Source organism: Phyllobates terribilis, unplaced genomic scaffold (assembly GCF_046119375.1).
Source record: "Phyllobates terribilis strain yellow unplaced genomic scaffold, ASM4611937v1 Scaffold_3__8_contigs__length_932513732, whole genome shotgun sequence".
Taxonomy (NCBI): domain Eukaryota; kingdom Metazoa; phylum Chordata; class Amphibia; order Anura; family Dendrobatidae; genus Phyllobates; species Phyllobates terribilis.
The window spans coordinates 381550208-381574553 of record NW_027362763.1 but is presented as its reverse complement, the minus strand read 5'-3'; the positions used below and the strand labels follow the sequence as shown (position 1 = coordinate 381574553).

The 24346-nt window shown below is 42.1% G+C and overlaps 1 protein-coding gene across 26 annotated transcripts in view; it reads left to right on the top strand.

The window, feature by feature from the left end:
* The window catches only part of DST (dystonin), a 744334-nt gene that overhangs the window by 650515 nt on the left and 69473 nt on the right, over window positions 1-24346 (top strand). For all 26 annotated transcript variants that reach the window (XM_073675444.1, XM_073675441.1, XM_073675455.1 and 23 more), the window contains 3 exons: window positions 13142-13303; window positions 14444-14614; window positions 18470-18636. In XM_073675444.1, the coding sequence (XP_073531545.1) occupies window positions 13142-13303; window positions 14444-14614; window positions 18470-18636 (500 nt within the window). The remainder of the gene's footprint in view (window positions 1-13141; window positions 13304-14443; window positions 14615-18469; window positions 18637-24346) is intronic.

Here is a 24346-nt window from a genome sequence, read left to right as displayed (position 1 = left end):
ATTTCTAAAACTTAACATGGACAAAACAGAATTCATCATCTTTCTGCCATCTCATTCAACCCCCCCAACTGACCTATCTATCAACGTCAATGGCTGCCCACTCTCCCCAGTCCCTCAAGCTCGCTGCCTTGGGGTAACCCTGGACTCTGAACTCTCCTTCAAACCACATATCCAAGCCCTTTCCACTTCCTGCCGACTCCAACTCAAAAATATCTCCCGGATCTTCACATTCCTCAACCATGAATCTGCAAAAACACTAGTGCACGCCCTCATCATCTCCCGCCTTGACTACTGCAACCTCCTGCTCTGTGGCCTCCCCTCTAACACTCTCACACCCCTCCAATCTATCCTAAACTCTGCTGCTCGACTAATCCTCCTGTCCCCCCGCTATTCCCCGGCCTCTCCTCTCTGTCAATCTCTTCACTGGCTCCCCATTGCTCAGAGACTCCAGTTCAAAACCCTAACCATGACATACAAAGCCATTCACAACCTGTCTCCTCCATATATCTCTGACCTAGTCTACCGTTACATACCCGCACACAACCTCCGATCCTCACAAGATCTCCTTCTCTACTCCCCTCTTATCTCCTCCTCCCACAATCGCATACAAGATTTCTCCCCTGCTTCCCCCCTACTCTGGAACTCTCTACCCCAACGTATCAGACTCTCGCCTACCGTGGAAACTTTCAAAAGGAACCTGAAGACCCACCTCATCCGACAAGCCTACAGCCTGCAGTAACCACCGCTCCACCATACCTCTGCATGACCAGCTCTACCCTCACCTACTGTATCCTCACTCATCCCTTGTTGATTGTGAGCCCTTGCGGGCAGGGTCCTCGCTCCTCCTGTACCAGTCACTGTCACATTGTGTTCAAGATTATTGTAATTGTTCTTGTATTATACCCCTTTTTCACATGTAAAGCGCCATGGAATAAATGGCGCTATAATAATAAGTAATAATAATAATAATTTATATAGTGTGACCAAGTTGTCAAGCACTTTCCAAGTGATGCTAAAATCGCTTGGAAAGCGATTGACAACCCGCATGCGGAAATGCATGTGAAGAACGCTTCACATCCGCATGTCCCTGGCAGGAAAAACGCATGTACAATCCGCATGTACAATCCGCATGTACAATCCGCATGTACAATCTGCATGTGTTTTTTTTCTGTCAGGGAGATGCAGAAACGCTCAGGAAAAAATCCGGAGCATTTCTGCATCGTGGGCACATAGCCTAAGAAGACTTTTTGCCTCACTATAGGCCTCATCCCATTGAGATAACAATTCTAATTCTGACCATTGATGTGGTCTTACAAGCTCTCCAGTCTTTTTTTCATCTATGGACCGTAGTAGCATTCACTATTAATTTTTTTTTTACAATGAAGAACGTAAGACTTCTCTACATAAATGAAGCACACTTTCTATTTTGGCAAAACCTTCTATCCAGTTGGGATTATTTACCTCATTCCTACTTTACTGTGAAAAGTGATTATGTGAAAAGACAGCAAAGCTTAACCGCAAATTGCTTTAAAGAAAATTCATGAACACATGTAAATCTTACTAATGCTGAAAGGACGTGATAAAGTATAGCATGGAAGTGTTAATTCTTCCTCTGCACTATAGATTTCTTTTTAGTTCTTTAGTTCTTTGTGCTTGACAACTCTCATTTTTTTCATGGTTGTTCTCTATTTCATGGTATCAGGGTGGTTCTATGGGTTCACAAAGCATTACTATTTGGCCCTGTGATCACTGGTGTATGGCATTTTGGAGACTTTAGTCTATTTTCAGTTTTCCTTGCATTTCAGTCCTGAGATAAATTGGGTGGTTAACAAAGCAGATGCAGTCATGTAGTATTTGTGTAGCTGAGGCCTGCAGGTAGGGAGAAGCCTCTTGGCTATGAAGGGTGGTGGTTGAACAAATATTTTTTTATTCCTTTAGATACTGTAAAAGCGCATGAAACATTGCTTAAAGACCTGGATGGTAATAATAATGGAATACATTTTTCTGGGGGCATAATATTGTGTTGGACTATTGTAAATGATTGCATGTATTGTAATAATGCAAAGTTGTGGATATGTAAAGTAGAGTAACTACCCTGTGATGGTGCCTCCCTGGAATGCGATTTTGATAACTTCTTACCATAACTTTCTATTTGTGCTCAGTGGCGTGTGATGTTCTAAGTTATCTTTTTGTTGGATCATTTCTCTGCATATCTACACGGTAAGGTGTGGAGTTGAATGTGTGAATGTGATAGCACCTGGCCAGAAAACTATTGTAAACTCGATACAAAGAAGAAAACTAGGGCTGCCGTGTATGTGATCTGTGTAAATAATATATTCAGCACGGTAGGTCTGAGTCTAAGCAGGTTATAACTATTCCAGGTTTCTGGATGACAGTCTTCCAAACCCAGCTCCCATCTCTCAAGGCCGCGAGGCTTAAAATGTTTTGCTGCACAGACATCACCATGTAACAATCAGACTATCTTAATATGACCATATCACTATATTATTATATTGCTATGGCAAAGCATCAAAACAGAAAATGACATTACTCCTGATTTTAATGCATAGCAAATCAGAGCAACCGCCTACGATTAATCACTGGAGGACAGTAATCAGGAAAAGTAGCATAGTAAAAGGAGTTATCTACTACTTTTATATTGATGACCTATTCTTAGCAGCGGCCAAACGTAAACAGTGTATGGAGCGGAGCATCACAGCTCCACAGGGTCATAATTACCAGTAGGCCCTGAAGGTCCAGCGCCTAAGGCGGCGCCTTGCAGGGGGTGGCACCAGCAGCTGTTTATAAAAATGACATTGTTTTTATTTTTTTACAACTCACCACACCCTTCTCTCATTTTAATATTAAACCTGACATATTTTTCTGAGGGGGAAGCTAAGTCAAAAGCTGCATAAAGAGGATGTCAGCACCGCCTTTCCTGGAAAGTGATGTGATTTGTTGTGTCAAGTGCCGACTGCAGCCAATGAGTAGCCGCTCGTCAGCTTCAGCTCATACACATTCCCTCTGGGCGGATGTCCACTCTGACGAAATACTAAAAGATTGCAGCTAACAAGCGCCCGCTGCCTGCACATAACACAAGTCACATCACTCACCTGGAACAGCAGTGCCAACATCACTAGAGCCACACTACTGCAGGAGGTGAGTATACACTGTTTTCATTTTAATTAGCGTTCTGAATTGATTAATTTGGATTGGAATGGTAGTGGACAATTCCTTTTATGTTTAATCGTTGACCTCTTATGTTAACATTGACTAATTACCATCTTATTATTATTATGCCTCTCAGAAACAAGGGAACCAGGATGATAATTGCGAGTGTGAACGAGCATTATGGGGGCACCACAGGCTTAGTGCAACTTCAGCTCTAAATATAACTGTTCAGCTCTCTACATTGTTTAGTGACTGCTGCCGGCTACCGCAGACCAGCTCTTGTTGAAGAGAATAGCAGCTGATTTCCCGTACAATTGAGCAGCAGTGTGACGGAGTAGTGTTGTTCCGCTCCATGTAAAAGATGTGGTGTTCCGCTCCATGTACAAGAGGTGGTGTTCTGCTCCGCATACAAGAGGTGGTGTTCTGCTCCGTGTACGAGAGATTGTGTTCTGCTCCGTGTACGAGGTCGTGTTCTGCTCCACGTACGAGAGGTTGTGTTCTGCTCCGTGTACGAGAGATTGTGTTCTGCTCCGTGTACGAGGTCGTGTTCTGCTCCACGTACGAGAGGTTGTGTTCTGCTCCGTGTACGAGGTCGTATTCTGCTCAGTGCGTAAGAGTTGGTGTGCCGCTACATGCATGAGTGGTGGTGTTTCGGTCTGTCCATGAGAGGTTGTGTTCCGCTACATCTATGAGTGGTGGGGTTCCACTCCGTGTACGAAGGGGGTGTGTCACTACATGTATGAGAGGTCGTGTTCCACTCTGTGTATGAGAGGTGGTGTGGCACTACATGTATCAGAGGTGGTGTTCCACTCCGTGTATGAGAGGTGGTGTTCCGCTCTGTATATGAGTGGTGGTGTTCCGCTACATGTATGAGTAGTGGTGTTCTGCTCTGTATATGAGTAGTGGTGTTCCGCTCTGTGCATGGGTAGTGGTGTTCCGCTACATGTATGAGTAGTGGTGTTCTGCTCCGAGTATGAGAGGTGGTGTTTTGCTACATGTATGAGTAGTGGTGTTCTGCTTCTTGTATAAGAGGTGGTGTTTTGCTACGTGTATGAATAGTGGTGTTTTGCTCCATGTATGAGTAGTCGTGTTCCGCTACATGTATGAGTAGTGATGTTCCGCTACATGTATGAGTAGTGGTGTTCCACTACATGTATAAGTAGTGGTGTTCCGCTACGTGTATGAGTAGTGGTGTTCCGCTACGTGTATGAGTGGTGGTGTTCCGCTACATGTATGAGTAGTGGTGTTCTGCTCCGTGTGTGAGAGGTGGTGTTTTGCTACATGTATGAGTGGTGGTGTTTTGCTACATGTATGAGTAGTGGTGTTTTGCTCCGTGTATGAGAGGTGGTGTTCCACTCTGTGTATGAGTCGTGGTGTTCTGCTCCGTGTATTGAGTTGTGGTGTTCCGCTCCATGCATGAGTAGTGATGTTCCGCTACATGCATGAATAGTGGTGTTCCACTACATGTATAAGTAGTGGTGTTCCGCTACGTGTATGAGTAGTGGTGTACCGCTACGTGTATGAGTAGTGGTGTTCCGCTCTGTGTATGAGTGGTGGTGTTCCACTACATGTATTAGTAGTGGTGTTCTGCTCCTTGTGTGAGAGGTGGTGTTCCGCTCTGTGTATGAGTGGTGGGGTTCCCCTACATGTATGAGTAGTGGTGTTCTGCTCTGTGTATGAGTAGTGGTGTTCTGCTCCATGCATGGGTAGTGATGTTCCGCTACATGCATGAGTAGTGGTGTTCCACGACATGTATAAGTAGTGGTGTTCCGCTACGTGTATGAGTAGTGGTGTTCCGCTACGTGTATGAGTAGTGGTGTTCCGCTCTGTGTATGAGTGGTGGTGTTCCGCTACATGTACGAGTAGTGGTGTTCTGCTCCATGTATGAGAGGTGGTGTTCCGCTCTGTGTATGAGTGGTGGGGTTCCGCTACATGTATGAGTAGTGGTGTTCTGCTCCGTGTATGAGAGGTGGTGTTCCGCTACATGTATGAGTAGTGGTGTTCTGCTACATGTATGAGTAGTGGTGTTCCGCTATGTGTATCAGTAGTGGTGTTCCGCTATGTGTGTGAGTAGTGGTGTTTCACTACATGTATGAATAGTGGTGTTCTGCTCTGTGTATGAGTAGTGGTGTTCCGCTACATGTATGAGTAGTGGTGTTCCGCTACATGTATGAGTAGTTGTGTTCCACTACATATATGAGTAGTGGTGTTCCGCTACGTGTATGAGTAGTGGTGTTCCGCTACGTGTATGAGTAGTGGTGTTCCTCTACGTGTATGAGTAGTGGTGTTCCTCTACGTGTATGAGTAGTGGTGTTCCTCTACGTGTATGAGTAGTGGTGTTCCGCTACGTGTATGAGTAGTGGTGTTCCTCTACGTGTATGAGTAGTGGTGTTCCGCTACATGTATGAGTAGTGGTGTCCCTCTACGTGTATGAGTAGTGGTGTTTTGCTACATGTATGAGTAGTGGTGTTTTGCTCCGTGTATGAGAGGTGGTGTTCCACTCTCTGTATGAGTCGTGGTGTTCTGCTCCGTGTATGAGTTGTGGTGTTCCGCTCCATGCATGAGTAGTGATGTTCCACTACATGCATGAGTAGTGGTGTTCCACTACATGTATAAGTAGTGGTGTTCCGCTACGTGTATGAGTGGTGGTGTTCTGCTCCGTGTATGAGAGGTGGTGTTCCGCTACGTGTATGAGTAGTGGTGTTCCGCTACGTGTATGAGTAGTGGTGTTTCGCTACGTGTATGAGTAGTGGTGTTCCTCTACGTGTATGAGTCGTGGTGTTCCTCTACGTGTATGAGTAGTGGTGTTCCTCTACGTGTATGAGTAGTGGTGTTCCGCTACGTGTATGAGTAGTGGTGTTCCTCTACGTGTATGAGTAGTGGTGTTCCGCTACGTGTATGAGTAGTGGTGTCCCTCTATGTGTATGAGTAGTGGTGTTTTGCTACATGTATGAGTAGTGGTGTTTTGCTCCGTGTATGAGAGGTGGTGTTCCACTCTCTGTATGAATAAGAAAAAACGCAGCACTACTGGACCTGGGTGCTTGAGTTGGGTCCAAAGCCTTGAGATATAGTGATAACCTCAGCACACCAAATGATATAAAAGGTACTTTTATTAGCAGTCCACAGTAAAGACGTTTCGGTCAACACGACCTTCATCAGTGTACTGCATGTAAACAGAAATATACAGAAATAGAGACATTACAATAATTGTAAAATTACAATTAATATATGTTAGACATATATAAAGAGAAGAGGTCTATGTGTCTATGTAACCTTTATCCAGCAAATAAAACAAGAAGAACGGAGCAACCTACCAAATTACTGGGATGGGAGCAGGAAAAAGGAAGGAGATGGGACCCAATACTGGGGATCCTATGGAGAGAGTGCATGTTATAAAGTTATGTGGAGCTGGAATAGGGTGAGGGCTATAAGAGAGCTAAACATACCGTATTTGTAAAGAGCCTGGAGTTAAGTGCTGCCTGGATCGCGGTATCCACCGCTGGATATTTGCAGGGTGTACGTATAGAGGGACTGTCTATAAGTATGGGTGAAGGGGAGGAGGGTTTAGCTGTCAGCCAATGAGAGGAGTGGATGTGCCGGTGAATCGCGCTATTAGCTATTAGACTGTATGAGTCGTGGTGTTCTGCTCCGTGTATGAGTTGTGGTGTTCCGCTCCATGCATGAGTAGTGATGTTCCACTACATGCATGAGTAGTGGTGTTCCACTACATGTATAAGTAGTGGTGTTCCGCTACGTGTATGAGTGGTGGTGTTCTGCTCCGTGTATGAGAGGTGGTGTTCCGCTACATGTATGAGTAGTGGTGTTCCGCTATGTGTATCAGTAGTGGTGTTCCGCTATGAGTGTGAGTAGTGGTGTTTCGCTACATGTATGAATAGTGGTGTTCCGCTCCGTGTATGAGTAGTGGTGTTCTGCTACGTGTATGAGTAGTGGTGTTCCGCTACGTGTATGAGTAGTGGTGTTCCGCTACATGTATGAGTAGTTGTGTTCCGCTACATATATGAGTAGTGGTGTTCCGCTACGTGTATGAGTAGTGGTGTTCCTCTACGTGTATGAGTAGTGGTGTTCCTCTACGTGTATGAGTAGTGGTGTTCCTCTACGTGTATGAGTAGTGGTGTTCCGCTACGTGTATGAGTAGTGGTGTTCCTCTACGTGTATGAGTAGTGGTGTTCAGCTACGTGTATGAGTGGTGGTATTCCGCTCTGTGTATGAGTGGTGGTGTTCCGCTACATGTATTAGTATTGGTGTTCTGCTCCTTGTATGAGAGGTGGTGTTCCGCTGTGTGTATGAGTGGTGGGGTTCCGCTACATGTATGAGTAGTGGTGTTCTGCTCCGTGTATGAGGGGTGGTGTTCCGCTACATTACATGTATGAGTAGTGGTGTTTTGCTACATGTATGAGAGGTGCTGTACTGCTACATGTATGAGTAGTTGTGTTCCGCTACATGTATGAGTGGTGTTGTTCCGCTACATGTATGAGTGGTGGTGTTCCGCTACATGTATGAGTGGTGGTGTTCGCTACATGTATGAGTAGTGGTGTTCCGCTACATGTATGAGTGGTGGTGTTCGCTACATGTATGAGTAGTGGTGTTCCGCTACATGTATGAGTAGTGGTGTTCCGCTACATGTATGAGTAGTGATGTTCCGCTCCGTGTATGAGTAGTGGTGTTCAGCTCCGTGTATGAGTAGTGGTGTTCCGCTACATGTATGAGTAGTGATGTTCCGCTCCGTGTATGAGTAGTGGTGTTCCGCTCCGTGTATGAGTAGTGGTGTTCCGCTCCGTGTATGAGTAGTGGTGTTCTGCTCCGTGTATGAGTAGTGGTGTTCCGCTACATGTGTAAGTAGTGATGTTCCGCTACATGTATGAGTAGTGGTGTTCTGCTACATGTATGAGTAGTGGTGTTCCGCTACGTGTATGAGTAGTGGTGTTCCGCTACGTGTATGAGTAGTGGTGTTCCGCTACATGTATGAGTAGTGGTGTTCCGCTACATGTATGAGTAGTGGTGTTCCGCTACATGTATGAGTAGTGGTGTTCCGCTACGTGTATGAGTAGTTTTTGTTCCGCTACTTGTATGAGTAGTGGTGTTCCGCTGCTTGTATGAGTAGTGGTGTTCCGCTACGTGTATGAGTGGTGGTGTTCCGCTACGTGTATGAGTGGTGGTGTACCGCTACATGTATGAGTGGTGGTGTACCGCTACATGTATGAGTAGTGGTGTTCCGCTACATGTATGAGTAGTGGTGTTCCGCTACATGTATGAGTAGTGGTGTTCCGCTACATGTAGGAGTAGTGGTGTTTCGCTACATGTATGAGTAGTGGTGTTCCGCTACATGTATGAGTGGTGGTGTACCGCTACATGTATGAGTAGTGGTGTTCCGCTACATGTATGAGTAGTTGTGTTCCGCTACATGTATGAGTAGTGGTGTTCCGCTACATGTATGAGTAGTGGTGTTCCGCTACATGTATGAGTAGTGGTGTTCCGCTCCATGTATGAGTAGTGATGTTCCGCTCCGTGTATGAGTAGTGGTGTTCAGCTCCGTGTATGAGTAGTGGTGTTCCGCTACATGTGTGAGTAGTGATGTTCCGCTACATGTATGACTAGTGGTGTTCCGCTACATGTATGAGTAGTGGTGTTCTGCTACATGTATGAGTAGTGGTGTTCCGCTACGTGTATGAGTAGTGGTGTTCCGCTACGTGTATGAGTAGTGGTGTTCCGCTACGTGTATGAGTAGTGGTGTTCCGCTACGTGTATGAGTAGTGGTGTTCCGCTACATGTATGAGTAGTGGTGTTCCGCTACATGTATGACTAGTGGTGTTCCGCTACATGTATGAGTAGTGGTGCTCCGCTACATGTATGAGTAGTTGTGTTCCGCTACATGTATGAGTAGTGGTGTTCCGCTACGTGTATGAGTAGTGGTGTTCCGATACGTGTATGAGTAGTGGTGTTCCTCTACGTGTATGAGTAGTGGTGTTCCTCTATGTGTATGAGTAGTGGTGTTCCGCTACGTGTATGAGTAGTGGTGTTCCTCTGCATGTATGAGTAGTGATGTTCCGCTGCGTGTATGAGTAGTGGTGTTCCGCTACGTGTATGAGTAGTGTTGTTCCGCTACATGTATGAGTAGTGGTGTTCCGCTACATGTATGAGTAGTGGTGTTCCGCTCCGTGTATGAGTAGTGGTGTTCCGCTACGTGTATGAGTAGTGGTGTTCCGCTACGTGTATGAGTGGTGGTGTACCGCTACGTGTATGAGTGGTGGTGTACCGCTACATGTATGAGTGGTGGTGTTCCGCTACATGTATGAGTAGTGGTGTTCCGCTACATGTAGGAGTAGTGGTGTTCCGCTACATGTAGGAGTAGTGGTGTTCCGCTACATGTATGAGTGGTGGTGTACCGCTACATGTATGAGTGGTGGTGTACCGCTACATGTATGAGTAGTGGTGTTCCGCTACATGTATGAGTAGTGGTGTTCCGCTACATGTATGAGTAGTGGTGTTCCGCTACATGTATGAGTAGTGGTGTTCCGCTACATGTATGAGTAGTGATGTTCCGCTGCGTGTATGAGTAATGGTGTTCCGCTACATGTATGAGTAGTGGTGTTCCGCTACATGTATGAGTAGTGGTGTTCCGCTACATGTATGAGTAGTGATGTTCCGTTGCGTGTATGAGTAGTGGTGTTCCACTACATGTATGAGTAGTGGTGTTCCGCTACGTGTATGAGTAGTGGTGTACCGCTACGTGTATGAGTGGTGGTGTACCGCTACATGTATGAGTGGTGTTGTACCGCTACATGTATGAGTGGTGGTGTTCCGCTACATGTATGAGTGGTGGTGTTCCGCTACATGTATGAGTGGTGGTGTTCCGCTACATGTATGAGTAGTGGTGTTCCGCTACATGTATGAGAGGTGGTGTTCCGCTCGGTGTATGAGTAGTGATGTTCCGCTGCGTGTATGAGTAGTGATGTTCCGCTGCGTGTATGAGTAGTGGTGTTCCGCTCCGTGTACTGTTTACCTCCAGCTGCTGACGTTGCTGGTAGTGGCTGATTGGTAGTGGACAATATAAGTCGTGCACAATTCTTCCCCAATAAAATCTGCTGATCTCTGTTTTATGACAGACATGTTTTTATGATATTAATCCGTTTTCTGATATTTTGGAGGGAACTACTTAATACATTTGAGCTTGGTCCCGGGAGCTTCATACGTCTCCTAGGATTTTGTGAGCACACTACATGGGCATATGATGTGGAGACCAATGTGGTTAGTGGATTTGGTCATTAGACCACAGGAGCGGTGTAATGTGCTGCAGTCAGACATTAGCAGTAGTATTGGTCATACAGTGAAAAGCTCAGTAACATTCTACGTGGCATTTTCCAGCGAGTCAGTTTCTGCGTTCTGCCTGTGGGAACTGTGCTGTCCACTGTAAGAGCTAGAACATTCAGGGGCAAGAGTGGTGGTATCAAGCTCACAAACGGCAATGGTAGTAGCAACCAATTAGATTTCACCTCTCATTTCACAGAAGAACATGAAAGCTGCAACCTGATTGGAAGCTATGGACAAAAACTCCACTGTATCAATTGACAACTTTGAGCTACTTTAAAGGCCTACTGATTGAATATAACATTTATGGAATGTCAGATTGTGCCATGCTCCCAATGGCTTTCCTGGTGTCGCTGTATATCAATGTTCCCTTGAGGGGTTAAAATAAAAAAGACCAATTTAGCTTGTTCCCCCTGATAATGATTGCTCTACAACCCATGACAATAGCACATTGAATACTTGAGCTCGAAAGCAGCTGGTAGATATGGAGCACTTCTAAGCTTGCCAGGGGGCTAGCTAAGCTTGCATCACTTATGAGCCCTCGGACAAAGCATCTTGAAAACCCCAATTAAATATATTGCAAAAGATCTAACCTCTTCCCTTATGACTGCAGTGAGCACATATTAACTCCTCTTCTGCCATATAGTCCGGGGTTTCTTGGTTTCATTGACCTGTTTGCTTATTAAAACAGATGTCTTCTGAGACAATGCATATATTACCAAGATAATTACTTTCCTCTACATTTTCTGTTTCTTTGCGCTCGTGCCGACGACCGTATTTTTGGTCCAAGTGCGATCCGACAAAACATCTGATCACACTCAGACCAATGTTAGTCTATGGGGACGTGCATATCTCTGATTTTTTTTCCTCGCACCAAGTCTGCCCATGGAAAAAATTGTAGCATCCTCGATTTCCATACGTAAATTGGATCGCACTCAGCCATGCAAGTCAATGGGTCTGTGGGAAAAATAGGATCGCACTCAAATGTTATCCGAGGGTGGTTTGATTTTCGCCGGCTGGCAGAATGGAGAAGATGGAGAAATTTTTCTTTCATCAAAATCAGATCACGCTCTGATCAAAGTCTAATCAGAGTTCGATCAGAGCGTGATTAGCATAATCAGACCGATTTTCTCGGATGAGAGAAAATACAGTCGTGTGACCCCAGCCTTTCTCTGACTTATTACTTTGTTTTTATCCATTTCCATCTCTTGCTCCACACTTTGACTGTGTAGTTTCCTTTCACCCATTATACACATCCATAGATTGTTAGCGTACCCTGCGCTTGATTTGGAGCTCTTTGACCAGTTTTATGGCCGACTCATGGCTATCATAAATTTCTTAGGTATATGCCCATGTGTCCATAGACAATGATCAAGCCTTTTGGCATACTTTTGGCTGAGATGTTCATTATTACATGTAGCATAGGACAGACCTATTTCTCTTTGGTCCTGAGACATACATTGATTTAAACTATTTAGCAAAGTAAAATATGGGTTTCTGTGTAATACTTTTGCAAATGTAGTATTTCTTATCCAATTATTTTGATGAAATAAAAGTTTTTTCAAAGGAATAGTTGAAAAATTCTCCTAAATTGGGAGATGATTATTCGCTATTTCTGAAAGATATTTGTGTAGACAGATTACAACATGCACTGTTTATTGGTGTCATTTTATGGAGTCAGTATAACTTCAGGAATTACCGTGAGTTGGAAACTATCATTTCTGGTCATTTATGTATAGATTTGCTTTAAAAGGGTCTATCTCATATTGATGACTTATCCGATGGATAGTATAAAAATACCAAAAAAGCTGACAAGCACCTCCTACCAGAATGAAGCATATGTGAACAGGTGCATGCTGCTATGACTGCATTATTTACAGGCCAAAGAGTGCAGCAGCACGCTGTGTGTGCCAAGATATATGCAAATTCTGAATGTTTGACATGTAAAGTACATTACTCATATATAGATTAAACTTCTAAAATTAAAGGGGTATTCTGATGTTTGAAAGATATCCCCTATCAATAGCATAGGGTATAACTTCCGGATCTCTGCTGCTCCGACAGCTGGGAACACCACCGATCCTGAACACGGTGTGAATGGAGTGGTGGTCGATCATTGTTTAGCTAGTCTTTGGGACTCCCATAAGAATGAATGGACCAGATATGTACATTATTGACCACAGGACCATTAACCCAGGGCACTTCAGAGCCCCAGTTCTTGGGATTAGTGGAGGTTAAAGCAGTCAAACCCCCATGATCGTGAAGTTATCCCTTTTCCTAAGGATAAGGGGTAACTTTTAATCTTGAGAATATCCCTTTAAAGTACTTAGCTCACAAAGTGGCCAATGCATCTGTGCCCATCAGCCACCCCATGGCCAACTTTTTTTTTACTTTTAATGGGACTTTAATTATTTTTATTAGATATTCCTATCCCCTAAAAATTTAAAGGGTAAGTGGGATCCAATGCTAATTGAAAATATCCTTAGGCTATTGATAGGGCATCAGTAATTTTGTCTGAGACAACCCCATTAAATCTTTTTTTTTTGTTGTTGAATGCAAACCAATTAATCAAAACTATTCATTTTAAGTACAAAAGATTTTTTTCCACTTATGACATTTTTATGTATTTTATTGAACCCTGCAGACTTTCCAAAAGGAAGAAATTGAGCCTCTTCAAGCTCGTCTTCAGGAGGTGAACTGGTTGGGTCAAGGACTTGTGCAGAGTGCAGCCAAAAACACCAGCACCCAGAACCTTGAACATGATCTAGAGGAAGTGAACACACGGTGGAATACGCTAAACAAAAAGGTGCCTACGAAAGGGTTTTATTACGTTGGATTTGTTACCAAGCTTTATTTTCTTTCCAAGCTCTTAATATTTCTTATGTCTGGGCTGATTATAACCAGTTCCATTTCTTAACTATCATGGTGACATGGTAGGCTATGTTCACACGTAGCATTTTTGCAGCATTTTCTTCTGCAGCCAAAAACTGCTCTCTTGACAGTAATAATCCTGCATTCAAAATGCAGGTTTTGCTTTTTTTTGTGTTTTTGCTGTGGATTACGTGCGTGGTCTGTCTTCAGTACATGTTTTGCACTCATTACTTTCTATGGGTGATAAAACTGCAAAAATGCTGAAAGAATTGAGGGTATGTTCACATGCAATGTTTTTGCTGCATTTTTTATGCAGAAAAGAAGCTGCATTTTACAGTACCAGCAAAATTTTATAAATCTCATGAACACGCGTGTGTGTTTTTTTCCTGACTGAATGTTGAGAACTGCAGCATTTTTTAAATCTGCAACACGTCAATTCTTTCAGTGTTTTTGCCTTGTTTTTTCACCCATAAAAATGAATGAGAAAGTGCAAAAAGGCTTGAAAAACGCATCAAACCAGTTTTGCTGCTTTTTTGTTGAATAAAACTTATTTTATTAAACATCTACTTTAGACAATGAATGTAGCATTTTTACTGCCACGAGATCAGGTTTTGGCTGCAGAAAAAAAACAAATTCAGCAAAACCATTAAATGTGAACATAGTCTGACATGTTGCAGATTTAAAAAATGTTGCAGTGCCCAAATTCAGTCAGGAAAAAAAATAAGCGTGCATGAAATTTCTGAAATCTCATAGCATCTGCTGGTACTGTGAAACACAGCTTCTTTTCTGCAGAAAAAGCACAGCAAAAAAATGCTGCATGTGAATATAGCCTTATGGTATTTTATGCAGTTTGTCAGGTTGCAGTTTGGCATAACACCATGAGAAGTTTTCATAACAAGATACAAATGGAATACATCATGGAAAACAATGTTATATCTTATTTAATTTATAAAAATAGCCATCATTCATTCATGTATAATTTATGATTGCAAGTGAAGATTATTCCTGTCCTGAAGATTATTCCTGTCCGCAGGTCCTTGTTATGTGTGATTAAAGGAAAGCTCTGTACTTTCAGGTTGCCCAGCGTGCGGCACAGCTTCAAGAAGCACTTCTCCATTGTGGCAGGTTTCAAGATGCTCTTGAGTCCATTCTGAGCTGGCTCACAGACACCGAGGAGCTCGTGGCCAATCAGAAATCACCATCTGGAGAATATAAAGTGGTGAAGGCTCAGATTCAGGAACAAAAGGTAAGAAACTCATTTTTATATACATTTTCCCAAATGATATCTAAATGTTAAATAGTGTATATGCAATGTTATACTTCTAGACACTCTTGTGTGACAATCCCTTTTCAGCGTTAAGTTCGTCCAATGTACAGCAAGTGACCTTCAGTGTTACATGAAGGTAGGTCAGAAGGTTTTATAACTGCTCATTACAAGTAACGGGCTCTTCTTCTCGAAGCTAATTTTATAGTCACAGTCAGAATTGATTTCTGTACTGAGAAACTAAAAAGCACCATTCATTCTAGTAACAGAACAGAAACGACTGATAAATCGAAAGTGTACATTTCTTAGGTTTGTGAAACATGGACTGTGCACCTACCAGAAACCTGACCCAACCGCCTGGTCTCCAGACCTGAGCTAACTGCCTCATATAGGCCTAAGAGAAAGTTATATCAATTCAGGAGATCCGGCCGTCTGGCCAGGTATTATCATCAGATCTCATTCCATATTTATTGGACTTGTGAAACCATAGAATAGCACAGTGAGAGAAATAAACCAGAACTTTTACTTATCATCTATAAAAACTACTATAGTAGTATAAAAATGACAACACCTCTGTCTCTCATGAATATAGATTTTAATGAAAATACCGCCACTCTGGTGGACAGTGTATACACAAAATAGACCTGCAAGAAAACTTGATACATATGCCTAGAAAATGACATTGTTCACATATAATGCATACAAGATAAATAGGAAAATGTCAAACTGTTTGCTACTGAGGAAATAAAATTGGAAATCTCTCACCCAAAGTGATCACACTATTCTGATAACTAGCAGGGTGGGCAGTGGACATTCAGCCTTTAACTCTTCATGTCCCCTTAGAAAGCTACACGCGAAACGCGCGTCGGGGTACTGCTGGTGGGCACAATAAGCAACATTATCTATGATTTACTCCTTCTGTCTCACTCTATGCTTATGGCTACTTTGCTTTTTACTTTATATGTCATGTTGAGACTGACTGTGTAGGTGCATTGCACATTCAAGTGCTGTTTGCAATGTTGGATCTATTTGTTGCTCTCCACTTTTTTTTCCTCCTTATTTGACATATGTATGTACTGATGGTGATTATTTTTAACATTTTGTTTCAATAAATAATGAATTTTTATATGTATTGGTGGTTTATGGCTACTCCATTTTTCCTTTTCTTGTTTTGCTCATTATGTTTGGAGTACTCCACCGCTTGATATTGCGGTATTAATTTACTGTGTTAGCAGGACATTAAACTCTAGTCCCTTACCTGAATAATGATTCTGTGCTACATGAATTTTCCCTTAGCTATAAATATGTGAGTTGTGGGGATCACAAGATTTGTATGGGCTCACCGACCCCCATATCTTTTGCTATTATAGTTTGGACTTGTGAAACCAGCCTAAGTGAGTAACATCAACAACTGTGCATGGATTTAAAGGGGTTGTCTGGCCTTGCGTTAAAAGTCTGCAGTTGCTCTATGTGACTGCAGACTTGTGAATCTCAGATGCTAGAACAGGGAGCGGTGGGCCCATGAACATAAGAAAAAATGCAAAGCCACTGACTTAAGAAAGTTTTTTTTATGTAAAGGGTTTGTCCTTTTGTCAGACAGCACCTTCTCAATTGTATTCCCCCTTATAAATTATAAACAGCCTATACTCATCACTAGTTCTTGGACGTCATCGGTGCCTGGTCTACCGGGGACCATGTGGCATTGTTATCCCATGTGAGCCCTGTAGTTGGTCCGTGGCCTCGTCACTCTCACTTCCTTCGGACGTAGCTGAGATTCGGAGGAAGTCAAAGAGCAGCAGCTGCTCTCAGTAATTCCAGGTGTTAGTTTAGTCCGAAGGAAGTGAGAGTGAAGTGGCATCTGATTGGCTGCAGAGCCGTGGATGAGCCAATCCCGTCATTGCTGGAACGGCGACGGCACAAGGTGTGAGTATAGGCTGACTTTATTTTTAAAGGTGAAAATACAATTGAGAAGGGGACGTTCAAGGAAATAACAACCCCTTTAATGGTATCAAATTGTATCTAGACATAATCACACGTAAGCAATAGCTGAGGAAGAGAAATTATGCATAACTTCTACTCATCTATGAATTGTGCTGTCTGTACCTCTTAAGGCCTTGAGCTTGCCCTGTATAAAGCGCCCACATGTGCCACTATTACCAAAGGAATTATCTACAGTTGCTTTAAATCTTGATGAAATGTTAGACATGCAATGTATGAAATCACTGTACATTTTTTGCATATCATTAGAACATGCCATAGTTTTATGATTAATTGGTATTATGTTACACAAATTGAAATCACGTGAACCCTTTTTTAATTACAATGTACTCTGCATGGACAAAGTATTGGGACACATCTCCTAATATCTGAATTCAGGTTTTTAATTCAGTCCCATTGCTACAAGAGTATAACATCCAGTCCCTCACCGTACAGTCTGTCTTTACAGACATTTGTGAAAGATTGGCTCATTCTAAAGCGCTCTCTGAATTTGATTGTGGTCCTGTAATAGAATATCACCGTTGTCACTTCATGAAAATTCTTTCCTTCTAAATATTCCACAATCAATTATGGTGGTATTATTGAGAAATGGAAGTATTTAGGAACCACAGCAACTGAGCAACAATGTGGAGACCATGTATATTTATAGATTCAGGGTGCAGAGTGCATAAAAGTGGATCCTGTCTGATGAAGGGTTTTCACCCAAAACATTATCGGAATACTGTACTTACCACGGTGTAACCAATGGATATGAAATACTGACAATAAATCCTTTGTGAAGCATCTCCAAGTGCCTTCAGGCGTGCAGCTCCTTCACTCTCTCTACTATTGGTCTACAGGAGCTCAGAGATTGGCTCCAGAGGAGCTAGCACCCTTCTCAAGCTAACTCTACCTAACTGGGTGTGCCACCTACCTGTTTGATGAGTATAGTGCATAAAAGTCACCAACGCTCTGCTGACATAATAACTGCAGGGCTCTAAACCTTCTCTGGCATTAACATCAGCACAAAAACTGCCGAGAGCTTCATGGCTGCATGTAAGCCTTACATCACGAAGCACAATGTCAAATATTGGATAGAATGGTGTAAAGCACACTGGAGCTGTGGACACGTGTTATGTAAAGTAACAAATTATGTTTCTCTATCACTATGATCGATGAGTCTGAATACCAAGAGATTGTTACTTGTCTGGTGATACTGCGCCAACTGTACAGTTTGGTGGAGAAGGGACAATGCAATGGGGTTGTTTTTCAGTGGTTGACGAGAAGGTGAGTCTTAATGCTTCTTCCTATCAGGACATTTTGGACAACTGTATGATTCCGACTTTGTGGGAACAGTTGTATGAAAAGTCAAGAATTTCCACAGGCACCCATCAAAATCATGTAGAAGGCCTTCCCAGAAGAGTGGGAACTGTTTTAGCTAATAGGTGGTAGGGGAGGAAGTAGCGGAGCTATTAATGACTATGGATTTAGAATGGGAGGTCATGAAAGCTACTATAGGTGTATTGAGTCTGTGTCCCTATACTTTTGCCCAGGTACTGTATGTTACTAAATCCTCAGAACATTCAGTGTCACCCAATCCATCACTCCCATTAAAATGTCTAGTCTTCCCTCTCTTTCAGCTTTGCTATCCTATTCCTGTCTGTTTTTGATGAATGATACTGACACACAAGTGAAACTTAGCATGTTCCAATGTAATTGGGCCCAGATCAATTCATAGAATGAAAACAGAAAGTGTGGGGCAAATAAAATCCATTTAGGTTTACAGTTCTGTGCATTACAATCTGCATCTTTTGAACAGAAATGACTATTTTTTTTATCATCTTTTTTTTTTCTTACCAGCTTCTGCAAAGACTACTAGATGACCGTAAACCTACCATTGATGTCATTAAGCGAGAGGGGGAAAAGATTTCTGGCACCGCTGACCATGCTGATAAGGATAAAATGTTGAAGCAACTTAGTGCCTTAGAACGGAGATGGGACGAGCTGCTGAAGAAAGCGGAAATACGGTAGGACAAGTATTTTTGTAATTATTCCACTTAAAACATGTTAGCTTATAGGTTGAACTCGATGGACTTATGTCTACCTTCAATCTTAAAATCTTTAAAAATAAAACTATAAAGAAGGGTTTTGTGTTAGAAATATATTAAACATTTTCCCAGACATCCCTTTTATAATTAAATGGCAACACTGTGCTTCCTAAAACCCTATATACATATTGTATAATGTCATGTGGCACCATGTACAGGAACTTGCTCTCATTTGCATGCATTGTTCTTGCATTTCTATGGGATAATATTATTTCCTTGACTAATGTCGTGTTGGCAGGAAGACACAGGTTTGAGATGAATAGACTTAATAGCTTGTGCCTGACACTTGTTCTTATTTCCAGCTTTTATGATCTTGTATTCTCATGTGTACATATTATTGCTTCCTCCTTGTATCGTTACTTTAATGCGAAGTTAATGTAGGTGGAAAAGCACAAAACATAGGCATTAAGAGGTTGTCTTTTTTTAAAACAGACCTATAGGATTAGGCCGTAGATTAAACCCATCTGGTGTCTGCTTCCTCCATGCTTATCCTTAGCTGTGGTTATTAATACTGCCGTGTTACTGTTTTGCTTTATATGTGGATGGGTGGATAGCTTTAGTGAACAAAGATATCCCGTTAATCATCTTAACAGTGAAGGTTCCCAGGAGCCTTGGAAAGATATCCATCCATAGATAGCACAGAGGAAAATAAACTTCTTAACCACACTAAATCAACTTACAGGTTTACTTTTTATGAATGGAACTTGCAAAGAATATATGAATTTATTAGAATAATGCTTTTACCTTCTTGATTACATTATTTATCTTAAGATTTTCTCATTAAAACAAAACTTGCTAATTAATCCTTAAGATTTCTTCATCTAGAATAGTGTTGTTAACCCCTTCACAACATGAGCCGTATATGTACGGCACAAGTCGAAACTGGGTTATGGAACGGGCTCAAGGGGTAAGCCTCGCCATACCAAACAGGTCATTGCCCTGTGTTTACAAACAGGGCCTGTCTCTAACAATAACTGGGGAAGCGGAGCTGTATATAGTACAAGGGATCAGACAATCGCAATGTCAAGTCCCTTAAGGGGACTATTAGAAACATTGAAAAGTTAAAAAATGTTTTGAAAAAAATAAAAAAATTATAAAAGTTCAAATCACCCCGTTTTCCTCAGTTAAAAATAAAGATATTAATTTTTTTCTAAAAATACACATATGTGGTATGACTGCATTCAGAAAAGTCTGATCTATCAAAATGGAAAAATAATTAATCTGATTAATAAACTCCGTAACTGAAAAAAATCAAGGATGCCAAAATTATTATTTTTTGGTCTCTGCAATTCCATAAAAAATGCTGTAACAAGCGATCAAAACATATATATCTATCCCAAAATGGTATCAAAAATTTTGTCTTGCCCTGCAAAAAATATGCCTTCACCCAGCTCCATCGACTGAAAATAAAAATGTTTACGGGTCTCAGAAAATGAGGACACAACCCCCAAATTTTTTTTTTTGCAAACTTCTGTTTTCTTCACCACTAAAATAATAAACTGGATATTTTTGGTATCGCCATAATCATACTGATAATTGGTGAGCAAACTCATATTACGACATCATTTTTACCACAAAATATACACCGAAAAAACAATTCCCAAGCAACAATGTCAGAATTTCGTCTTTTTCACAATTTCTCCCCGCTTGGAATTTTTTCCCATTTTCCAGTACACTGTGTGTTAAAATAAATGTTTTCATTTGAAAGTACATCTCGTCCCGTTAAAAACAAGCCCTCATATGTCTATGTGGACAGCAAAATAAAAAAGTTATAGCTCTGGCAAGAAGGGGAGGAAAAAACAAAAACGCAAAAAAGGAAATTGGCCGTGTCATGAAGGGGCTAAAGAGGACCTTTCGCCAAAATTCTCATGCTGATCCTGACAAACAATGTAATAGGCGCAGCAGAGCAGAATAAAACATTTTTTATTTTTTTTTTAATTTCGCCTCTCCATTGAGTACATAGTAAATATTTGGCACCTAAACAGTTATTTTTTTTTGGGCCAGAAAGATTTTACTGGGTTCGTGTACTCCTTCCCCCTATATGAAGGTGACCGATCATAAGCAGGCAGCAACACATTGGAGAAAGAAAAAACACATACCCACAATAGGATTTTCAAACAGCAGACTACAGATTCCTCACTGCAGAATGATGACATGTGCTGGAGCATAGCACACCTGAGTGTGATAAACTGACAGCTTTCAGCTCTCATCTCTGGCAGTCAGTGTGGGAGGAGCAGTACTGCAGAGTTAAGTCTCATTACAAACACTACTAGTAGCTCTCCATGCAAATTCAAATTGGCTTTATTGGTAGGGCCGAATACACATTAGCATTGTCAGCGCAAGTGTAGTTCTGTAAACTTTGCTGTATTGCCCCTACCCCACATAAACCAGGGCTGTGGAGTCGGTAAGCCAAACCATCGACTCCGACTCCTCAATTTCCATGACACCGACTCCAACTCAGACTCAGACTCTCTCATACATGGCTCATGTTTAAGTGATAAATTTACAGTAGGACACATTTTTCTCAGCTAAAAGTCTAGACCCTTAGATCAGGAATAGGACAGACATTTATAGGACATTTCATAATTTTCCCAAATTCTTATGAAAAAATATTCCTCACAAACTGCATTGAACTACTGTACCCAATTTATTATATATTTTAGGACTCGGAGTCAGTCCATTTTATACCGACTCCGACTATACAAAAATGGGCACCGATTCCACGACTTAATCACACTCAGGTCTGCTGTGCTTTGGTAAGTGTAATCACTCTGTGGTGAGGAGAGCAGACTGTGACATTATCTTTCACAAAGAGCCTGTTCTAAGCCACAGTGGGGGGTGTTCTTTTTCCCCTTGTATGTGCATGTCTGCTTTTTATTAGAAGAGCTGGCAGCACTATGAAAGGACAGCTATTATAATTGTTTGTAATGAAACTCAACTCTTCAGCACAGCTCCTCCTTCCACACTGAATGCCAGAGATGAAAGCTGAAAGCTATTAATCACACTCAGGTCTGCTGTGCTCCTGCACATATCATCACACTGCAGTGAGGAGAGCAGACTGTTTGGCAATGTTATTATGGGGGTATGTTCTTCTTTCTCCAGTGTGTTACTGCCTTCGTATGATTGGTCAGCCTTATGCAGGGGAAGAAATACATGCCTCCAGTGAAATCTCTCTTGTAATATCCACTTGGAATAAATGTTTAAGTGCTAAATACTTTCATTGCAAATATCTCTGTAATGGAGAGGTGAGATATGTTTTATTGTGCTCTTCAGCGCCTATTACATTATATGTCCTGTTCTAAGTGAAAAATTTGGTGAAGGGTCCTCTTTGAAACCATGGCCACTAGTACAACTCTGTTGGGTTCTGGCCTCCAACTTTTCCAGATTTTCTCAAAGGGAAATCTGTGGTTACGCCGCAGCACATCATTATATCATGTATTACTGCTGCAGAAAATTAGGTGAGTGACAACTACTGAAAAACTGTACATTAGATGTTTTGGCCTAACTCTCCAGAAAACAGAAGAGAACAAGTACTGTGTTCAGTGATCATATCCCTGAAACAAATTTACTTTTTAAATAACTGGTAAAAATTGTGTCAGTCATTATCTTAGAGGGATGTTCCAGCTCTGCTCACTTTCGCATCAGGAGATGAACAGGTCAGCCACGTCATATCTACTGATAGCTGCCAGGTGCTCCTCTCCTATTCTGATCAATAGTATAAGTGCATGATATCTGCCAGTCATACACTCCGATGCAGAAGTGAGGAAAGCCTGAATACTATTTTAGTACAAGCTTGAGGAATTGAGCTGAGAAACATTTTTGGGGATGACTATGAGATCTGCTCCAGTATGTTTCCCCAGTGCAGTGTGTGATTGAAGGAGGTTCTGACTCATAACCGTGCCAAGTGTTTAGAACTTGGATTTGAGCTTTCGCCTCCTGCCACAGGATAATGATAGCTGATTTACAAGTGTATTCATTTGAAAATCATATTTTAATCAATTCATATTTGAAAACAGGCATATGTACATCGATAACTCTGCCCTGGCTTTTGAGGTCAGAGTTCAGCCCAGACCTAAAGGTACCGTCACACTTAGCGACACTACAGCGATCCCGACAACGATACGACCTGACAGGGATAGTTGCTGCGTCGCTATGTGGTCGCTGGTGAGATTTCAAACAGTCAGATCTTCCCAACGACGCAGCAACGATACGGCGACCCGTAGCGACCTGTATAATGATGCAAGGTCGTTGATAAGGTGTCAAACACACCGATGCATGCTACCCAGCGGGACCTCAACAATCAAAGAAATGTCCAGACCATTCCGACACGACCAGCGATCTCACAGCAGGGGCCTGGTTGCTGCTACGTGTCAAATGTAGCGAGATCGCTGCTGAGGTCGCTGTTGCGTCACAAAACTTGTGACTTAGCAGCGATCTCGCTAGCGATCTCGCTTAGTGTGACGGGGCCTTAAGGCTTGGGTGATTGCAAGTTTCAGATAAGTCACAAGTCCAAAATCATTTCTCAACTTGCCCTGTTGCTTGACTATGTTAGTTACAATTCAGCTGTACAGAGAGCAGCTAAATAACAAATCACATGTGACTTACCTTAATATACACACCTCCTCTTTAAATGGGGAGGAAGCAACGCAACATCACGATCACCATGTCATGTAACGCATGTTGCTCTGTAGACCTAGGCTAATAGTATTCTGCTAAAGATAAATCCTTTCCTTTTTACATATTTAGGCACAGTCAGAAGGCCGCATAAATCGGCCTGAGATTGGAACACAGTGCAGTGACTGGCCGGCGGTTCTCCCAACCCGAGGGTGGCAGGTGCATAGAAATACATAAAGCTGTCACTCTCGGGCCGGGAGAGCCGCCGGCCAGTCCGTGCACTTCATTTGGATCTCGGTCTGATTTATGTGGCTGTCTGACTGCGCCCTTAGAACAGAAATGCTCACATCTAACTGAGGTTCACGGAAAGTCATGTTCTCCTTGAAGAAACTTCGTGACCTAGCATTGACTGACATAAAAGCAAACACTGTGCATATTTCTTATATTAAATCTTCGAGGGCAATCACTGCCGAACATTTAGTAAAGCCCAACTAAGATGAAAATAATTCCTGATAATTCCACTTTCATATCTGTGCATTATAGTCTATGAACTTTTGCTGCACTTTTTACACAAAAGAAATCTTTATATTGTTCCATTGTGAGCCAAAAGAATGGTAACTTTTCAAAGAGGGAAACAGCAGGCAAGTTCATAAGGGCAGCAGTGGAGTGGCAGAAAAGTAAAGCCAATACTTGCTTTTTCGGCTAGAATAATACACTGAACCCACCCAAGCTGTTTATTTAACACTGTAATTGCATCTCGGGGCTCTGGTTTTTCTCTTTGCTCCAGTGACGTCACCAGATTCCCTCAATGTAATTACAACACAGCCATGATGCATGTTCTCAGATGTAGCACACGCCATTACCGGTTTATGCTTAAGTCGGTAGCCTGTGGTTTGCTAAAGGAATTCTAACTATTTTAACATGCTATAGAAAAAAGTGAGTTTCAGATTATCATTATGACATAGAATCATCACAAGATAAGTGCAGAAGTGTTATGGATGAAAAAATGGATGAA